The 16,031-nt window shown below is 56.5% G+C and overlaps 1 protein-coding gene across 6 annotated transcripts; it reads right to left on the reverse strand.

The window, feature by feature from the left end:
* Positions 1–6,477: 6,477 nt before the first annotated feature.
* Positions 6,478–10,526, reverse strand: REEP4 (receptor accessory protein 4). Of its 6 annotated transcripts, XM_055580263.1 has the most exons (9): positions 10,293–10,523; positions 9,991–10,174; positions 9,101–9,173; positions 8,646–8,722; positions 8,435–8,555; positions 7,904–8,017; positions 7,368–7,503; positions 7,061–7,215; positions 6,752–6,966 (listed from the first exon to the last, which is right to left on the reverse strand). In XM_055580263.1, exons 2-9 carry the CDS (start codon positions 10,020–10,022, stop codon positions 6,901–6,903), a joined length of 774 nt encoding a protein of 257 aa, XP_055436238.1. In that variant the 5' UTR covers positions 10,023–10,174; positions 10,293–10,523; the 3' UTR covers positions 6,752–6,900. The 6 variants fall into 6 exon arrangements, with proteins under 6 accessions (XP_055436241.1, XP_055436238.1, XP_055436237.1 ...); XM_055580262.1 differs by having other exon boundaries at positions 9,991–10,523; XM_055580261.1 differs by lacking the exons at positions 9,991–10,174; positions 10,293–10,523 and adding an exon at positions 9,278–9,536.
* Between the last annotated feature and the right edge of the window lie 5,505 nt (positions 10,527–16,031).

Raw genomic sequence — 16,031 nt, forward strand, 5'->3', positions numbered from 1 at the left:
GGAGAATGAGCCCTTTGTTCCCCCCTCCCCCCGCGGCACCCGGGCGCCTGCCGAGAGAGGCTCCCCCGGGGCAGCGTGCCAGCTTCCCAGCCGCCCCACCCTCCCGTGGGCCCGGCCTCGGAGCCTGGCAGGCGGGCAGTACCCCCACTATAGGTGCCAAGCCCGGGAACTGGAGCAAAGGGCGGGAGGGGCCGGACCAGGCCACCGATGGGGCGGGGTGCCCCCAGGGGTGCCAGGGCAGGGCTGCTGGGAGGGGTCAGTGCCAGAGCTGGCAGGGGCAGTCGAGTTCTCACGGGTCAGTGATGGGCGCTCTGACCCACGCCAGTCACCCCGTGCCTGCTGGACCACTGGCTCCTGGTCGTCTCCAGCTCTGGCACACGGGCACACTCGCTGGCCCCACTCTGCCTAGCCTGGTCCTCATCTGGCCAAGCTGCTGTCCACCGTTCCAGACCCAAGCCCCCTTCCAAGGCAGTGTCCTGCACTAGCCGTGCTAGAAGGGTCTAGACTCTATTCTGTTCTTGGTTTAAGGGTCCCGGTTTCACCAATTACCCAAAGAAGAAGTGGGACCAGATGCCCTCCCACCCTGTGTTCTGGGGGTCTGCCCCTGGCCTGGGATCCCAGTGTCTCCAGGCCCAGCACTGGAGAGGAGCCCATGGGAGTGGCTCCTGGGAGGGAGCAGAGAGAAGGAGAGGAAATGGGAACGCAAGGCACCCTCCACCCGAGGAAGCATCCCAGCTCCTCTGCGGGGGTGGTTCCAGAGCACAGACACAAACAGACAGATTCAAACACACACAGACAGATTCAGACACACACAGAAACCCACACGCCCAACGGGCGCTTCCCTTCCCCTGGGGCACCCACCACCCACCCCGCACAACTCCCCTGCCTCCTTGTGGAAGCCATCCTTGCCCTGCCTTTACCCAGCCTGGGACATGGGCAGTGCCACCCCACCCACCCCCGTTCCATCGAAGGGATGAGTTCACAGATGTGGCCAGCCTTGTCCCGGGTCACCGCACCATTCCTGAAGAAGGGCGCCATGAAAGACCTGAAGGGAGCCTTCCTTGAGAGGCCAGAGGGGAGGCAGGGATCCTTGGACCAGCTGAGAAGAGGAGGGGTCCTGAGGAGAGGAGGCTTGAAGGGGTCAGCACCTGCACGACTTAGGTCATGTTGGTATAGATTCTCCGGACTTTTGCCTCCCCCCAGAGGCTGGCTTTGTAGCAGGGCAGGCTGGTAGGGGTTGTTTACATGACTGAGTTATTAACACTCCCTTCCTCTCCTGGCTCCCCTGAGGGGTGGCCTGGACCTGAGTGTGCCTGGGGAACTGATCATGGAGGGTCTAACCCAGATTGCAGTCCCGAGGCCCCCGAGCCCCATCCTCCCGTTCCTAGGCTGGTTCCGGGATGCGGATGGGGGCCGGGGTGTGCCCGCAGTCCCCCATTTGTGTCCTCTGGCAGCCGAAGCTTGTGGAAGAGTCCAGGGGGAGATTCCTGCGGCTCGAGGCCTAGAAGAGGCTGGGCAGGCCAGGGTGGGAGTCTGGGCTGTCCCGGGCCCCAAGGGCCAGTCACTATCATGCCCCAAGGGGATGGGGACTGTCCCAGGGGAGTGGAACAGACACCCATCCCACCCCATTTGCCAGTCTCTCAGGTCACTGGACTAGACCAGGACTCTCAGGAAAGGCTCCTAAAAATGCCCAGGGGGTCGTGGGGGGGTAGTGGGACGGGGTAGTGGGGTGGGGAGAAGGAGCCCCTTTCCACCCTCACCAATTTTCCATCCTGCTCCATAGCCCATGCCACAGGCCCAGAGCCCTTGTAGCCGGCTGTTTTGAGCCTGAGGACAGAGCAGGTCTGAGGAGACACACAAAGACACAAACACAGAGGGAAAGCCACGCAACGTGGGGACACAACGCCGGCTCTGGCTCCGTGGACAAAGGCGAGCTGACCAACACCCTCCCCCCCACGCGCAGGCCGCTCCTGCCCCGCGCCGACCCCTGGAGAGCACTTACACACACACACACACACACACACACACACACACACTGAGACACACGTTCCCGTTGACACGCGCAGCAGCACTCACAAGCCAGCTGACCTCACGCTGTCCCCAGAGCCCCTTACCTGGGCAAGCACAAGTGCCCCTCGGGCGGAGCAGCCCCCTGCCCAGGGGAGGGCAGCAGGCGGGGGCGGGGGAAGGAGCCCCGGAGAGTCAGGCCAAGCTGCCACTAATCCGGGCGGGGAGAGGGGGGGCACCCACGTCAGAGCGGGGACTGCCGGGTGGAGGGCATCTCAGGACATCCCCTCCCACACACGCGGCCGTCTGGGCACCTAGCCCTGCTTCCCCAGCCCCTCCATCCTTCAGACAGCTGAGGCCGGCCTCCCCCCCAACCCCCCACCCTTGTGGCAACGCCTGGGGCGGGGGCAGGGGGGAGGGGGAATACCGGGGAGATTTCTCCCAGGACGCTGGGGGAGGGGCGGAGGAAGGGAAGTGTGGAGATGCTTTGGGAGCCAGGAGGAAGCTCTGCGGCTGATGCCCCCTCCCCTCTGACCCACCCACCCACCCACATCTCTACCTATTTCCTCTTCTACCTCCCCAGTGCCCCTCCCCCGCAACCTTCCTTCCCCTGCAGTCTAGCCACCCCATAGAGAAAGCCACCTCATGCTGCCCCAGACTCACTCAGGACCTTCTGCCTAGCAACCCAGCTCTGGTCCCCCACCCCGGGGATTTCCCCAGCAGGGCATCATCCTCTTGCCCAGGCTTCTGCCCCTACCCAGCTACGGGGCATCCCTGATACTGGGCGGTGGGGGGGGATGGGGACAAGGGATGAGTGCCTGAGAGTTGTCTCCTCAACCCTCTCAAGGGTGGGGCCGTGTCAGCCAGGACTCCCCAACTCAGCCTGGGCCCGGGCTGTGTTGAAACAAGAGGCTAACCACGCTGCTGCCGCCCAGAGTAGCACTGAAAAATGCAACAGTGAGGCCAGGGCACCTGGAGGCCAGAGGTGGGGAAGGGGGACCAGGATCCAGAGGGGCCAAAGAGGCAGGGAGAGAAAGGAGCTGCTGGAAAGGTCCAAGGGACTGTGGGGGCGGGAGGGGGGGTGCTGTAGGGAGGAGGGAGTAGGAAGACCTGAGAATGAAGGACCACCTGCACTCGGGAACTTGGAAGCATTGGGGGGCATCCCTCAGAAGCAGGCAAGGTGGATGGGGAGGCCGGAGTGAGCTCAAACCAAACAGAGCTGGTACCTGGGCCAAGCAGAGGTGTGTGCTTCCAAGGGGACTGGCCTAGGCTCTTTATCTCTGTACCGATGCCCGCAGCAGCAGAACCTGGCCCATCTGTGCTCCAGGCCAGTTGGAACTCTGGCCAGCTCTGATTCTGCCTGGGGAGGCAGTGGGCACGCTGGTGGGTAATGGGGATGGGGGTGTGGGCAGGCCAGGGCACAGCCCAACCTTCCCCTAGGGGCCAGGCCAGAGAGGTGGCAGGTTGGGACAGGAACCCCATGCAGAGGGAGAGGGTGCCAGGCAGGTGTCTCTGTGATTCTCAGAGGGAAGCCCAGTCTGCATCCAGTGCTGCAGTATCAGTATCCCATGTGCTGGTCCAGAACTTGGATTTCTCCTTGCCCCTTCCCCTCTGGCCCCAGGAGGTCTTGGAACCCATACAACTGCAGCAGACATTCACCAAACATGTATTACAGAGACTCGGGCATTTTCAAGGCTCTGTGATGGGCACCCAGGAGATTCATGATACAAAAATGAACATACAAGGTCATCCCCGGCGTCGAGGAGCTTCTGCTCCCTTGATGTGTGTTCTTTTACCAGCAAACATTTGCTGAAGACTCATAGGTGTCAGGCCCTATGCTGGGTGCTGTGGGTGAAGACTGGGGTCAGGCATGTTAACAGACTATTAAGGTGTTTCTGGTCCCAGGCTGGGAAAGTCAGGGGAATGTCACAGAGGGGGCGATGCTGAGCTCAGAAATGAGAGAACAAGTACTTCACCATGAACCACGATATGTCACCTGCTCTAACCACCATTTGCTCCGGGACAGGATACAAAAGTAAGATGTAGATCTGTTCATTATGAAGCCACAGTGCAGTGTGGGAGGTGGTCTGGATGAGCAATCAACCCCAAGAGGGCATGGGGAAGACTCACGGAGGGCTTCCTGGAGGAAGTGATTTTTGAGTAAAGTTCAAAGGGTACATAGGAATAGGACAGAGCACAGGGGGCTGGGGGGAGCGTGTAGAGGGGGACAGGAAAAGAGCCTGGAGTCATGAGTCCAGATTGATAAGGTGCTATTGGCATCTAGTTGGGCAGGAAGCAGAGCGGGCGATGAGCATGCAAGCACAGCCCAGAACAGGGTGAACTGGCCAGAGATCAGGAGCTTCACAAGGGGCTAGAGTCAAGGAAGGCTTTTAGGTGACATCTGATCATGAAGAAACGCTGTGACAGCCTGGAAGGAAGACCATAGGAAGCACAGGAGATTCATACAGCAGAGCAAAGGCCCAGAGGCTGATGCTGGAATGAAAGAGATGCTTCCAGAGACAGAAATAGATAGAAGCAGTGGGGGCAGCCAGGCTAATGGGAAGGCTGGGGCTAAGGTGGCCATCAGGGACCATCTCTAATTCAGCCCCGGGGCCCTAGTGACTCTGCCACTCACTGTAAGGTACCATCCGAGGAACGAGGGCAGGTGAAGCCCCACAGCTCCCAGGAAAGCTCCCTTACTGGCACACACTGTCAGCCTTCTGCAGCTGCTCCCTGCTTTTGAGTTTTTATTTCATTTTGACAATTTATCACATGCTCCTCTGTTTTGTTCTTTCGGTACAGGGCTGTGGATCCTGCCATTCCACCCCTACCAAAGCAACCTCTGGGCAGACTTGCCTCAGGAGACAGTGCTCTGACCCAGGGGCAGCACAATCGTGGAAAATTGCTTTATTTTTCCAAGTCTCATCTTTCCATCTGTAAAATGGCTATAACTCCCACCTGACAGTCTTGTCAGGAAGATTTGAGGAAATCACCTCTTTAAAATGTACAAGGTCCAGGACACAATGTTTCATCTCTGCTAGTTTCCTTCTCCTTTTCTCCCTGGCAAGAAACTTTCTCATTTACTGTAGTTCTGCACAGTGGTTAAGAATCCTGACTCTGGAGTCAGACTACCTGGTTTTCAAGCCCAATTCTGCCACTTACTAGCTGTGTGACCTCAGGCAAATAACTTGCCCTCTCGGTCCCTGTTTTCTCTTTTGTGAAATGGAGATTATAATAATAGTAAGTGCTTTGTAAAGGTTGTTGTGAGGAATAAATTAATACACGTTGGGGGCTCAGAGCAGCCCCTGCTGGGGCAGCCATAGTCTAGATGCTAGCTATCAGTAGACTTTGCACCCCAAGTTTCTTGACACATGCCTGGTACCTGGCAGATGCTCAATAAAGATTTTTTGAATGAATAAATGAAGAGATAAGGCAACCCCATGATGCAAGGGAACACCAAGATAGGAAATCACTGAACACCAATCTGTGAGGAGCTAAGCCACCCAGCAGATTAAGTACCTCTCCCGAATAAACCCGGATAATCCCCACACCAAGAGTTAATCCACATGCCTCAGGTCACTCTGGGTGACTACCCCATATCCCCTCTTCCCACCTGACACTCTCCCCCATCTCTCAACTTAATCAAAGGTGGGAAAGGACAGCAGGCATATGGGTGGGAGAGGGGAGAAGCCCTAGAATACTACAATAAGACCAGGGCAGGAGAGGGCAGGGCTGGGCACTGGCTGCCCCAGGGATTAAAGGATGAAGTGGGGCCAGCAGACAGCCTGGGTCTCAGAAGAGATTCGAGGATGGGGCAGGCTGCGGACCAGTGACCGCAAGCAGCAGGGAGGGCCTTTGGAGGCAGGGCCAGGGTTCTTGTATCATCCCTCCAGCCAGCCAGCAGCCAGGCCCCTGCAGGGGCAAGGCTCTGCTCAGCCTCCAAGCCCCGCCCTCCTTGACCTGGAAGCTGAGGGCAAACCAGATTCTGGCAGCTGCTGCCCTCTCGTGGCCACTCCATAGAGGTGCAATGCTCCAACCGTCAACCTGAAGGTTTGCAGACCCAGACACCCCTGGAGGTGCCCAGAGGCCTGGCAGGCCCTTGGAGGAAATCGGCCTCCCCAGGCCTAATCTGCGCATAGCTCAAGCTAATCCCCTGTGAGATTATCGTGCTACCTGAGGTCCCTCCACACCTTCACTCCCACTGGTTACTACTTCCCGTGAAGGCCTGCTTCCATCTCCTCCTGACTGCTTTGTTAGACTGTCCCCTTCCAGGGCTGTCCCCCAACTCTCCTATCTCTGAGGTCTCCAGGAGCTTTCCGTGACAGTATTTTCCACACTACAACTATCTGTCAATGGCCATCTGGCCCTGTGGTCTCAGGCCTTTCAGCACTGGTCCTAGGCCCTGACTGGCCTGTGGCGGGCTGTTTAATAATGTGTGCTGTGAGGACAAGGACTACAAACCAGAAGAGATGGAGCACTTTTATGAATTTATTTATCAAAACTTCCACAAACCCAGCCTCATTCACCAACACAAACCGTACAATCAGCAACCCCTCCAACCCCCCCAACACACAAGCCTTGGAAAAGGCTGTCAAGTACTTTAAAGGACAGGAAGGAAGGAACACAGCTGGGTGACCTTTGGGTTTCATTTTCCAGGGGTCTGGGGAGGGCTCTGATCCCACATCTGGGAAGGTAGAGGAGCGAGGAAGGTAATAAATAGAACCGTAAGCCCAGTCTGCTTTGGTACATCGTGGGTGCGGCCTTGCACGCGGCCACGAACCGTCAGCAAGAGCCAGGAGGGCCAGGAGGGCTGCTGGTACAGCCAGAGGTCCCTAGGAAGGGCCCCAGCGCCCCGCAGGGCAGGAGGTAAGACCCGGCCTGGCTCCGCAGACCCTAGCTGTCCATGTCTGAGGGTGCGGTCTTTTTCCTTGTCCGAACCTTCAGGGAGCGCGAGGTGCCCTGTTGGGGGAGAGAAGGCAGGCACATTGTGAATAGTCGGGGCTGCGCGGCAGTAAGGACAGCCCCCCTCCCTCGTGCCTGCCTCACCACCAACCTCCCGGGCCAGAGGCTTCCTCTTGATCACACGCAGGCTCTGGCTGCGGCCCAGCGGCTTCTCTCGGGGCCGGGCTGGTGGCTGGGGGACCACTTCGGTGTCGGACCAACACTCATTATCGGTGTCACTGTCTCGCAGGCCCCCTGCCCGGTACCCTGTGTGGAGGAGAAGGAGCCGGGAGGCAAAGCTAGGCATTGACACAGTCTGAGGGCTGGGGGCAGGCTGAGCCAGGCTTTCCTCCGGGCCCAGGGGAGGAAGCCATTCCTCTCTCTGGGGGGCACAGTTTCAGGTCCCTCTGCCCACTCACCGATAGGTGGCCTGCGGCAGGGTACCTGGTCCTCCAGGTAGAGGGGATCCTGGTAGGTGGGGGCGGGGCCATCGGGGATGGTGCGCAGGTCCTGCATGGAGAAGCTCCGCAGCCTCCCGGCCAGTGCACCCTGACTCTGCAAGGGAGCAGGAGCCGCTGCACCACCTGATGGAGGGGGCAGGGCTTCGGGCAGAAGGGGCCTCAGGCAGAGGAGTTGCCCAGGGAAATCAAGGCTGACCTGCAAGCAATCCCTGGGGCACAGGCCCAAAGTCAATATGGCAACCCTTCAAGTCCTGTGCCGGGGTGCCAACAGCAAGGTAGGGCACAGAGACAAGGAGCAGCGGCTACAGTCAATGTAGAGTAAGAAAGTCTGAACTTCAGCTCCATGCTCTCGCCAACACCCCAACCTGTCACCTCTCACCTGGCTCCCTGGCATGGACAGCTGCTATCCCTTGGCTCCCTGACTGAGAGCTGGACCCGCCCAAAGGGCCCTGGGGGTGGGGGTAGAGCTGTTGGAAGGCTGGGGCCCAGGGCACCTTGGTAGCAGCCTGCACAGCAGCAGAGGCGGCAATGTTGAGGCCCCGCTTCCCAAAGCTGAGCACCGTCTCGTAGCTGCGCTCCTTGGCTTGCACAATGTAGGTGTCAATTTCCTGCAGATGATATGTTGGGGAGGAAAGCTCAGGCAGACCGCCTGGGTCACTCCTGTATGGACCCAGAGAAACCACTGGGAGTCACGCCTCCTGGTCCACCCCATCCACAGAGCAAAGGGCTCCCCACCCACTCACCCATTCCTCCACCTCAATGATCCGCCATGCTCCAGGCTCCCCACACCATCCCCAAACCAGCCTCCAGCTGGTGTTTTACACCCTCCAAAGATCATTCACCTGTGCACCCATTTGATTAGTCCAGAAGAGGAAGAAGGCAAGGCTCTGTCAAGGTCCCACAGTTCAACAGCAGCAGAACTGGGATTAGAGCTCAGATGTCCCCCAGTGTCTCAAGCCCCAAATCCAGGGCTCCTCCCCTCGCACCCACCCCTACGCTGCCCACCCTGCCTCCCCCTGGGGTACCTTCTCATGGCGAGACAAGGATGGGTGGACAAACTTTCGGTAAAGCATGCTGGCCCCCCTGGTGTAGGGCGAAAGCAGCCACAGCACAAACGCCATCTTGATCTCGTAGTAGAAAGGGAACCTGTGAGAGCAGAGGAGCAAGGTCCACCAGGGAGCCAGGCCAGGGACAGCCAGCCCCTCCCCGCAGCCCACAGAACCCCGGTGCCCGTACCAGGAAATAAAGATGTCCGTGAAGGTCTCCACCGCCATGAAGAGTGCAAAGACAATCCAGTACATCATCCATCGGACCTGGATAGGGTGGGGTGGGGGGAGAGGTCAGAAGCCAGAAGCTGAACTGGCAATACCAACTCCCCTGTCCTGGGCTGACCCAGTCCATAGATTCCAGAAAGCCCTTCCCACTGCATTCCCCTGGCACTTGGCTGGCCTTACAGAATTGCCTCTGAGAAACTGCCACTCATTCCTGTACCCACCCTCAATCAGCTTCACCCACAAGATCTTACAAAGAACCCCAACAGCCCACCCTCCATCCACGCCCATGCTGCTTCAGGATATACCACCAGATTATACCCCTGAAAAAGAGGAGCCCAGCCTGGACCCCACACACCTCACCAAATCCTACCACACCCCCCACCTGAGCTGAGCCCTCCTGCCCAACCCCACACTCACATATTCACGAATGTTCTTGGTCTTCACAGCCTTGTAGGAAGCATAAGCTGGGTACAGCATCCCAAACACCAGCCTGAAGAGCAGCCCCCAAAACAGAGGAGAAGTGTGAGGGGCACCATTCCCCACCCCTCTGCCAGGTGGCCGCCTCCCCCCCACCCAGGTTCAAGGCAGCAGTACCTGCCCTGTTCTTCCCGCTTGGCTTGCACAACCTGTGCCTGAGTCAGTGCCCTGGAGGCCACCTCCCTACCCTGCTGTTTACAAACACCCCAAGCCTGCTCAGGCCTGCAAAAGTGGCCCATGGGTGCATGATGCAGGGAGAGCACAAGGTGGGTGGGAAGCAGGCTTCGGAGCTGTGAGAACACCAGGCTGATTCCTCCCTTGGACGTGCCATCAGGCTCAGGGCCATCAGATCCGGCAGTGCCAGGTGGCAGACAGAAATATTTCAGCCAGGTGCTGGAGTACCGAAAGGTGACAAGTAGGACTGAGTGGAGAGGCTGAGGCCAGGGTGGTGAGTCACGTGAATGACTACTCAGTTGGGAAGCGCCCACAACGTGCCACATCTTGTGTCTGCCAAGGGGCTGCTGGCCGGCCTGTGGTCCTCTCTCTCCCACGCACCTACCTGCAATGCCTGTCTGACTGCAAGGGGTTTCGCCTGGCCGTCAGGCAAGTAGGCTTGAGGGTGGGGGTACCAGCACGCGCTCCCCCCCCCCCGCCCCCCGCATGCCTTGTGCAGGTCCACAAATCCGTTAACCCTTGCAGTGAATGTTGGAAGGAGGGGAAAGGTGTAAGGGAGCTCAGAAAGCCCCCTTTCCACCTGACATTCCCAGTTTCCGCCCCAGGGGCAGGTTGAAACCCAGGGACAGAGGGAGTATTAGAACGACCATACTCACACCACCAGGCGACAGATCATCCACGACACCATTCTGCAGCCTTGGGAAGGAAGGGAGATCCCTCCAGGAAGACGCCCAGAGGGACGCTCACGCCACGGTGGAGGTGTAGGAACCACAGGGGCGCTAGGCTTGCCCCTTTGTGGAGGCGGAGCCCGCCGCTCACTAACTCCGCGGTGCGGAAAGCCTGAGGAAAGGGGAGATGAGCGGGCCGGGGCAGGCAGGACCGACTCGGGAGCCGGTACCCGCCAGCGCGCTCTTCCGCCCCGCCGCGCCGCTCTGACAGTTACAGCTCTGACCCGCACTTCCTGCTCCGGAGAACGAAGCGTTCGGCCCTTGCCAAGGGCGCTGCGGGTCCCGGGCCAGGGGTGGCTGGTCGCAGCCTGCGCTCGTGCGGGTCCCCGGGACCTCAGTGCGCCGGGCCACCGGCACCGGCTTCGGGGCGGAGTTTGCAACTCACTTGAAAGTTGCACGGAACTGGGCGCTGCCCAACCCCAGGTCTCCGGCGCGGGGCGCAGGCGCAGAGAGGCTCCGGAGGGGGCGGGGCGAGGTCAGGGAGGCGAGAGGCCTGCCCCTTAAAGTGGCGATGCTCAGCCGTCTCACGGCTGGGGCCCATAGGTTGGCTGCTAAGTCACTTCAGTCGTGTCCGACTCTGTGCGACCCCATAGACGGCAGCCCACCAGGCTCCCCCGTCCTTGGGATTCTCCAGGCAAGAACACTGGAGTGGGTTGCCATTTCCTTCTCCAATGCATGAAAGTGAGAAGTGAAAGTGAAGTCGCTCAGTCGTGTCCGACTCTTAGCGACCCCATGGACTGCAGCCCACCAGGCTCCTCCATCCATGGGATTTTCCAGGCAAGAGTACTGGAGTGGGGTGCCATTGCCTTCTCCACTATAGGTTGGAGTAGCCGTCGAAATGGGAAATGTGGAGGTGGGAAGCGGAAACAAAAAGGTGGGGCCGGGGGAGGAAGAAACGAAGGAAATTCGGAGACTTGACTTTTCGGGGTTCCTTATTGGCTCCCCTCTTTTTCCTCGTTTTCCCGCCCTCTGTAAGATGGGAATGGGAGTGAGATGGGTGGAGGTCCCGGGTTAGAGGCTCCATGGAGAACTAAAGGAGGTTTGGCTGAGAGCCAGCAAATCTGGCTCTTACAAGCACTAGGTCAGGAGATGAGTAAGTGCTTCAAAGATGCTGAGGTGACCTAGATGGAAAGCGGAGAGGACTCGGAGGAGAGGGAATCTGAGGGACTCATCACCTCCATCCCAACTCATCCTGGAGGGTGGGCTGCAGGAGCTGACTTCTCCCACGTCCCTGGGCAGGCAGATTTGAGAGATTCTGGGTGAAGTCCTCAGTCCATCTTCCCCCAAAGTTTGAAATGCCACCTATTTTTGTGAGTCAAGAGCACAGATATCCCTGAGAGCTTTAGTATTAAGAATCGCCACTTTGTAGTGCATTTTTGAGCTCAAGGCTTGAACTTTACAAGACCCCTTTTTACCATTTAGGAAGTAGGCTCAATGGTGGAAAGTAACTTGCTCAAGGGCACCTGATGGTGTTTGCTGGTGGACTATAAAGGAATGTTTGGCTCAGCCTTCTTTTGAGGGCAGCTCTAAGAAGGGACAGGTAATGGGAAAGCTCCTCTAGGAGGAAGTTATGTATCTGGAAGAAGGTGGGAGGCTAAAAGAGAAAATTTGCAACATTGTAACATATATATTAGTACATATGTCACTTGACTGAGTGATTGAGAGAGATAGATAGATAGATATATATATATATATATATATATATATATGAAAGTGGTAGTCACTCAGTCATGTCCCCTTCTTTGTGACCCCATGGACTGTAGCCACCAGGCTCCTCTGTCCGTGGAATTCTCCAGGAAAGAATACTGGAGTGGGTAGCCATTCTCTTCTCCAGGGGATCTTCCTTATCAAGGGATTGAACCCAGGTCTCCCTCATTGCCAGCAGATTCTTTACCATCTGAGCCACCAGGGAAGCCATATATCTATTTCAATAAAAATTATTTTTGAAAAAACAAAAAGCAATCTTTGCTGCTTCTACAGCGTTGCAGGTGGGGTTACATTCTTGGTACCTCTTCTACTAGGTGCCCCATTCCTCCTCCTGGACATGGGGAGCACGTCACCCACCCCCGACCCAGTATGGCCTCTTCACTGCCTCACAGAGCTAAAGTGAGGGTGACAGCGGAAGCTGCCCAGAGCTGTGGGAGCAGGAAGCTTGGGCAGTTACTACTTTTTATTACAGCCATAGTCAACCCTCACCATCTATCAGAAGGACGGAGTAGCTAATGATGGAGGCCAGGGAAAGGAGGCTTCTTGGGAATAAATAAACACTCAGTGATTATACAGTCATAATTATAATCATCAGTTTTATTGGTACTGTTGAGTGGGAAAGCTTGCAGTGAAACTGGCCCACAGGAGAAACTCCCCCCAAGGCCCTGATGCCTCCTTCTCTCCGCCCCCACCTGCTCACACTGTTTGGAGCTCCCACCTAGACTGGAGGAACAAGAACCATCCAGGGCTAAGGTGCTGGCAAGAAGGTCCTGACCACCATGCAACATTGTAACAAAGGTGAAAAATATCCTTGTCTTCTTGGGGTAGAAGGATGTGATTGATCCTCTGGACAGCCAGGAGGAGCAGGTTGCGGAAGTGCACAAAAGGGAAAGGACATCGATTCTTCTGGAAATAAAGTTGCCTGGGCTGACTATGTGCATGTGAACCTCCAGCAGCCTTCAGTACTTGCTGCAGATCTGCCTCTCCTCCCCTACCCTAGATGCCTTCCAGAGTCACCTGACCTCAGCATCACAGGCCTCGCTTTACCCCCATTCACTGGAGAGGAGCTCCCCTGTGCCCACTCTAAGCCAACCCAACTGGGACCATCTCTCAAAGGGAGACTCTTGGTCCCCATGACTGTGCTTGGAAAATGTAAGAGACAATATGCCAGAGGTCTGTGGCTGAAAGCAGAGCTCAGCAGGGAGGGGTGTGAGGCTGACAGCTGAGGGGGGTTACCCTCCTGGGCTTTGGCAGAGTGAGTGGACTCTGCCTCTCATGCCCTTTGGTCCTGAGCTGTTGACACAGTCACCTGGTTACACTGGGTTGCTAAGCAGCTCTCTGGACATACAGATGACCTGCCCTTGGCAGGTGACCATGCAGGCATACGGTGGGTTCCAGCCCTGCCTTGTGCAAAAAGCTGGTCATTCAGGAGGGGGAGTGTCTCTCATCCCCAGGAGGTGCCCTGGTGTGGGGTGGGGAGCGACAGTCAGAGTGATGTTTATCTTTCTGCTACTGCTGCTGCTGCTAAGTCGCTTCAGTCGTGTCCGACTCTGTGCGACCCCATAGACGGCAGCCCACCAGGCTCCCCCGTCCCTGGGATTCTCCAGGCAAGAACACTGGAGTGGGTTGCCATTTCCTTCTCCAATGCATGAAAGTGAAAAAATAAAGTGAAGTCGCTCGGTCGTGTCCGACTCCTAGCGACCCTATGGACTGCAGCCCACCAGGCCCCTCCATCCATGGGATTTTCCAGGTGACAGTACTAGAGTGGGGTGCCATTCCCTTCTCCAGTTTATCTTTCTACTGGATGACAAAATGCCAACATGTCTAGAAGACTCAACCCACTTTCCCTGGCAACCTCTCCCCTGCACAGGTTGAGACCCCATTTGAAAAAGTAGGACAGGCATTCCCAGGACAGTGTGGCTGGGGGACGCGAGAGGTCCCTGCTAAGCCAAGAGCACGTGAATGCGGTTTCAGAAGGTGGAAACCCAGACATATCACCTATGAGGTTCCCTGTTGTGAGAAGTGGGCATCTGAGGCTAACGGTAAGATGTAGGGTACAGGGGCTCTGTGAAGATAGAGAAGGACAGGGAAGCCTGGCGTGCTGCAGTCCATGGGGTCACAAAGAGTCGGGCATGACCTAGTGACTAAACAACAACAGGGGCTCTGAGACTGAAGATGGCTAGAATCCTAATCCATAGAAAGCAGGTCTCCTCAAAGATCAGCCTTCTCCCTGCCATTAAACAGTCTTCTGTGAGACACTTGGGTATCTCAGAGTCCTACAACCAAAAAAGTCTTAGCTTTGTGCCAGACACACGATTCTAAGGGTCATACATACATTGTTGTTCAGTAGCTCAGTTGTGTCCGACTCTTTGCGACCCCATAGACTGCAGCATGCCAGGCTTCTCTGTCCTTCACCATCTCCCAGAGTTTGCTCAAACTCATATCCATTGAGTCACTGATGCAATCCAACCATCTCATCCTCTGCCGCCCTCTTCTCCATTTGCCTTTGATCTTTCCCAGCATCAGGGTCTTTTCCAATGAGTTGGCTCTTCACATCAGGTGGCCAAAGTATTGGAGCTTCAGCTTCAACATCAGCCCTTTCAATGAATATTCAGGGTTGATTTCCTTTAGGATTGACTGGTTTGATCTCCTTGCTGCCCAAGGGACTCTCAAGAGTCTTCTCCAGCACCACAATTCAAAAGCATCAATTCTTTGTTGCTTAACTTTATGGTCCAACTCTCACATCGGTACAAGACTACTGGAAAAACCATCGTTTTGACTATATGGACCTTTGTCAGCAAAGTGATACCTCTGCTTTTTAATACGCTGTCTAGGTTGGTCATAGCTTTCCTTCCAAGGAACAAGCATCTTTTAATTTCATGGCTGCAGTCACCATCCACAGTGATTTTGGAGCCCAAGAAAATAAAATCTGTCACTGTTTCCATACATACATCAACATATTACAAATCTAATGCATTCAAATCTCACACTAACCCTGTCAGGTAGGTAGCATGGTTAGCCACATTTTTTAGATGAGGAAACTGAGATTCAGATAGGTGAAGGAACATGCTTGAGACCTCCCAGCTAGTAAGTGGCACAATCAGGATCGGGCAAAGTAGGTTTTATTATCTACTTTACAGAAAGAGACGCTCAGCTGGGGGAAATCAGTCCACTTGCTTGAAATCTCATACCAGGTCCGAGGGTGGCAGCCATGATGCATGTTTGTCCGGCAGAGGGGGATGGAGAGCTTCTCACAACAGCTCACAACACTGAGCTGGTCCTTAGCCCTGTTGGTTGGACTTGACCTGACCGAGGGACAGACAATGGGCCCCAAGACTGTGATCTCCAGGAAGGAACACTTGGTCGTGAGTCAGCCCCAGGTGATCAAGATTAGTCACACTGGCCCAGCAGCTGAGTGTCATCAGCGTGAACTCCTGACCCCAGCACCAGCTGACCTTGGGATGCTTACTCCTTCCTTAGAGGGAGGGGAGCAGGGAGGAAGGGGGTCTGACATCTGATGCTGGCCCCCTCTAAGCATCAGGGACAGAAAACACAGCTTTGTTCTTAAGGAAATAGGAGCTGCAGATCATCGCCACTGATACCTGAGAGCCGTCAGTGGGGTGGGATTTTTATTTGAAACAAGTGAATCAGATCATTGCCCCCAAGTGCCTCTGGGAATCTTGCTACCTGGGAGCCCTCACACCATCTGGGCACAGGGAAGAGCCTCCCCACCCTGTGCCTCCCCCACCAGTTCTGCATGTCAGAGCCTTCTATTTCCAGTGTACAGCAGAGGGCAGCAGAAGCTTGGCTGTCAGGGGCCGCTTCCTCTGGACCCTCCTTCCCTCTCTCCCCGCTCTGAGACTCAGCTTGCACTGAAAGGCAGTGCTCTTGGGGTGTGTCTCTGTGGTTCAGAGGGGTGCCAGGGCCCCCAGGGTGCTCTCCACTCCTGGCACCTGCCCAGATACCTCAGGTGCTTGGCCAGCCCTTGGACACACCCAAAGGAGCCCACACAGCACAGGGTCCATGTCCCAAAGGTAGGGCTGAACCCAGAGGGTGGTCAGAGGCAGGAGCAGCTACAGGAAAGAAAAGCAGAAGGCCTTTACCTGGGTGGTCTCCTGTCCCCCAGTGAACCAGATTCAGGGTGAGAGAAGGAAACTCCAGTGGGAACAGAGACAGCGCTGGGAAGAAGTCAGGGTCAACTGTTGTTGTTATTGCTTCAGGCGGAGGGGTTTTGCCCCCTAGGAAGTCCGGCTGGTACCCAG

The sequence above is a fragment of the Bubalus kerabau genome, chromosome 4, assembly GCF_029407905.1.
Source record: "Bubalus kerabau isolate K-KA32 ecotype Philippines breed swamp buffalo chromosome 4, PCC_UOA_SB_1v2, whole genome shotgun sequence".
NCBI lineage: Eukaryota > Metazoa > Chordata > Mammalia > Artiodactyla > Bovidae > Bubalus > Bubalus kerabau.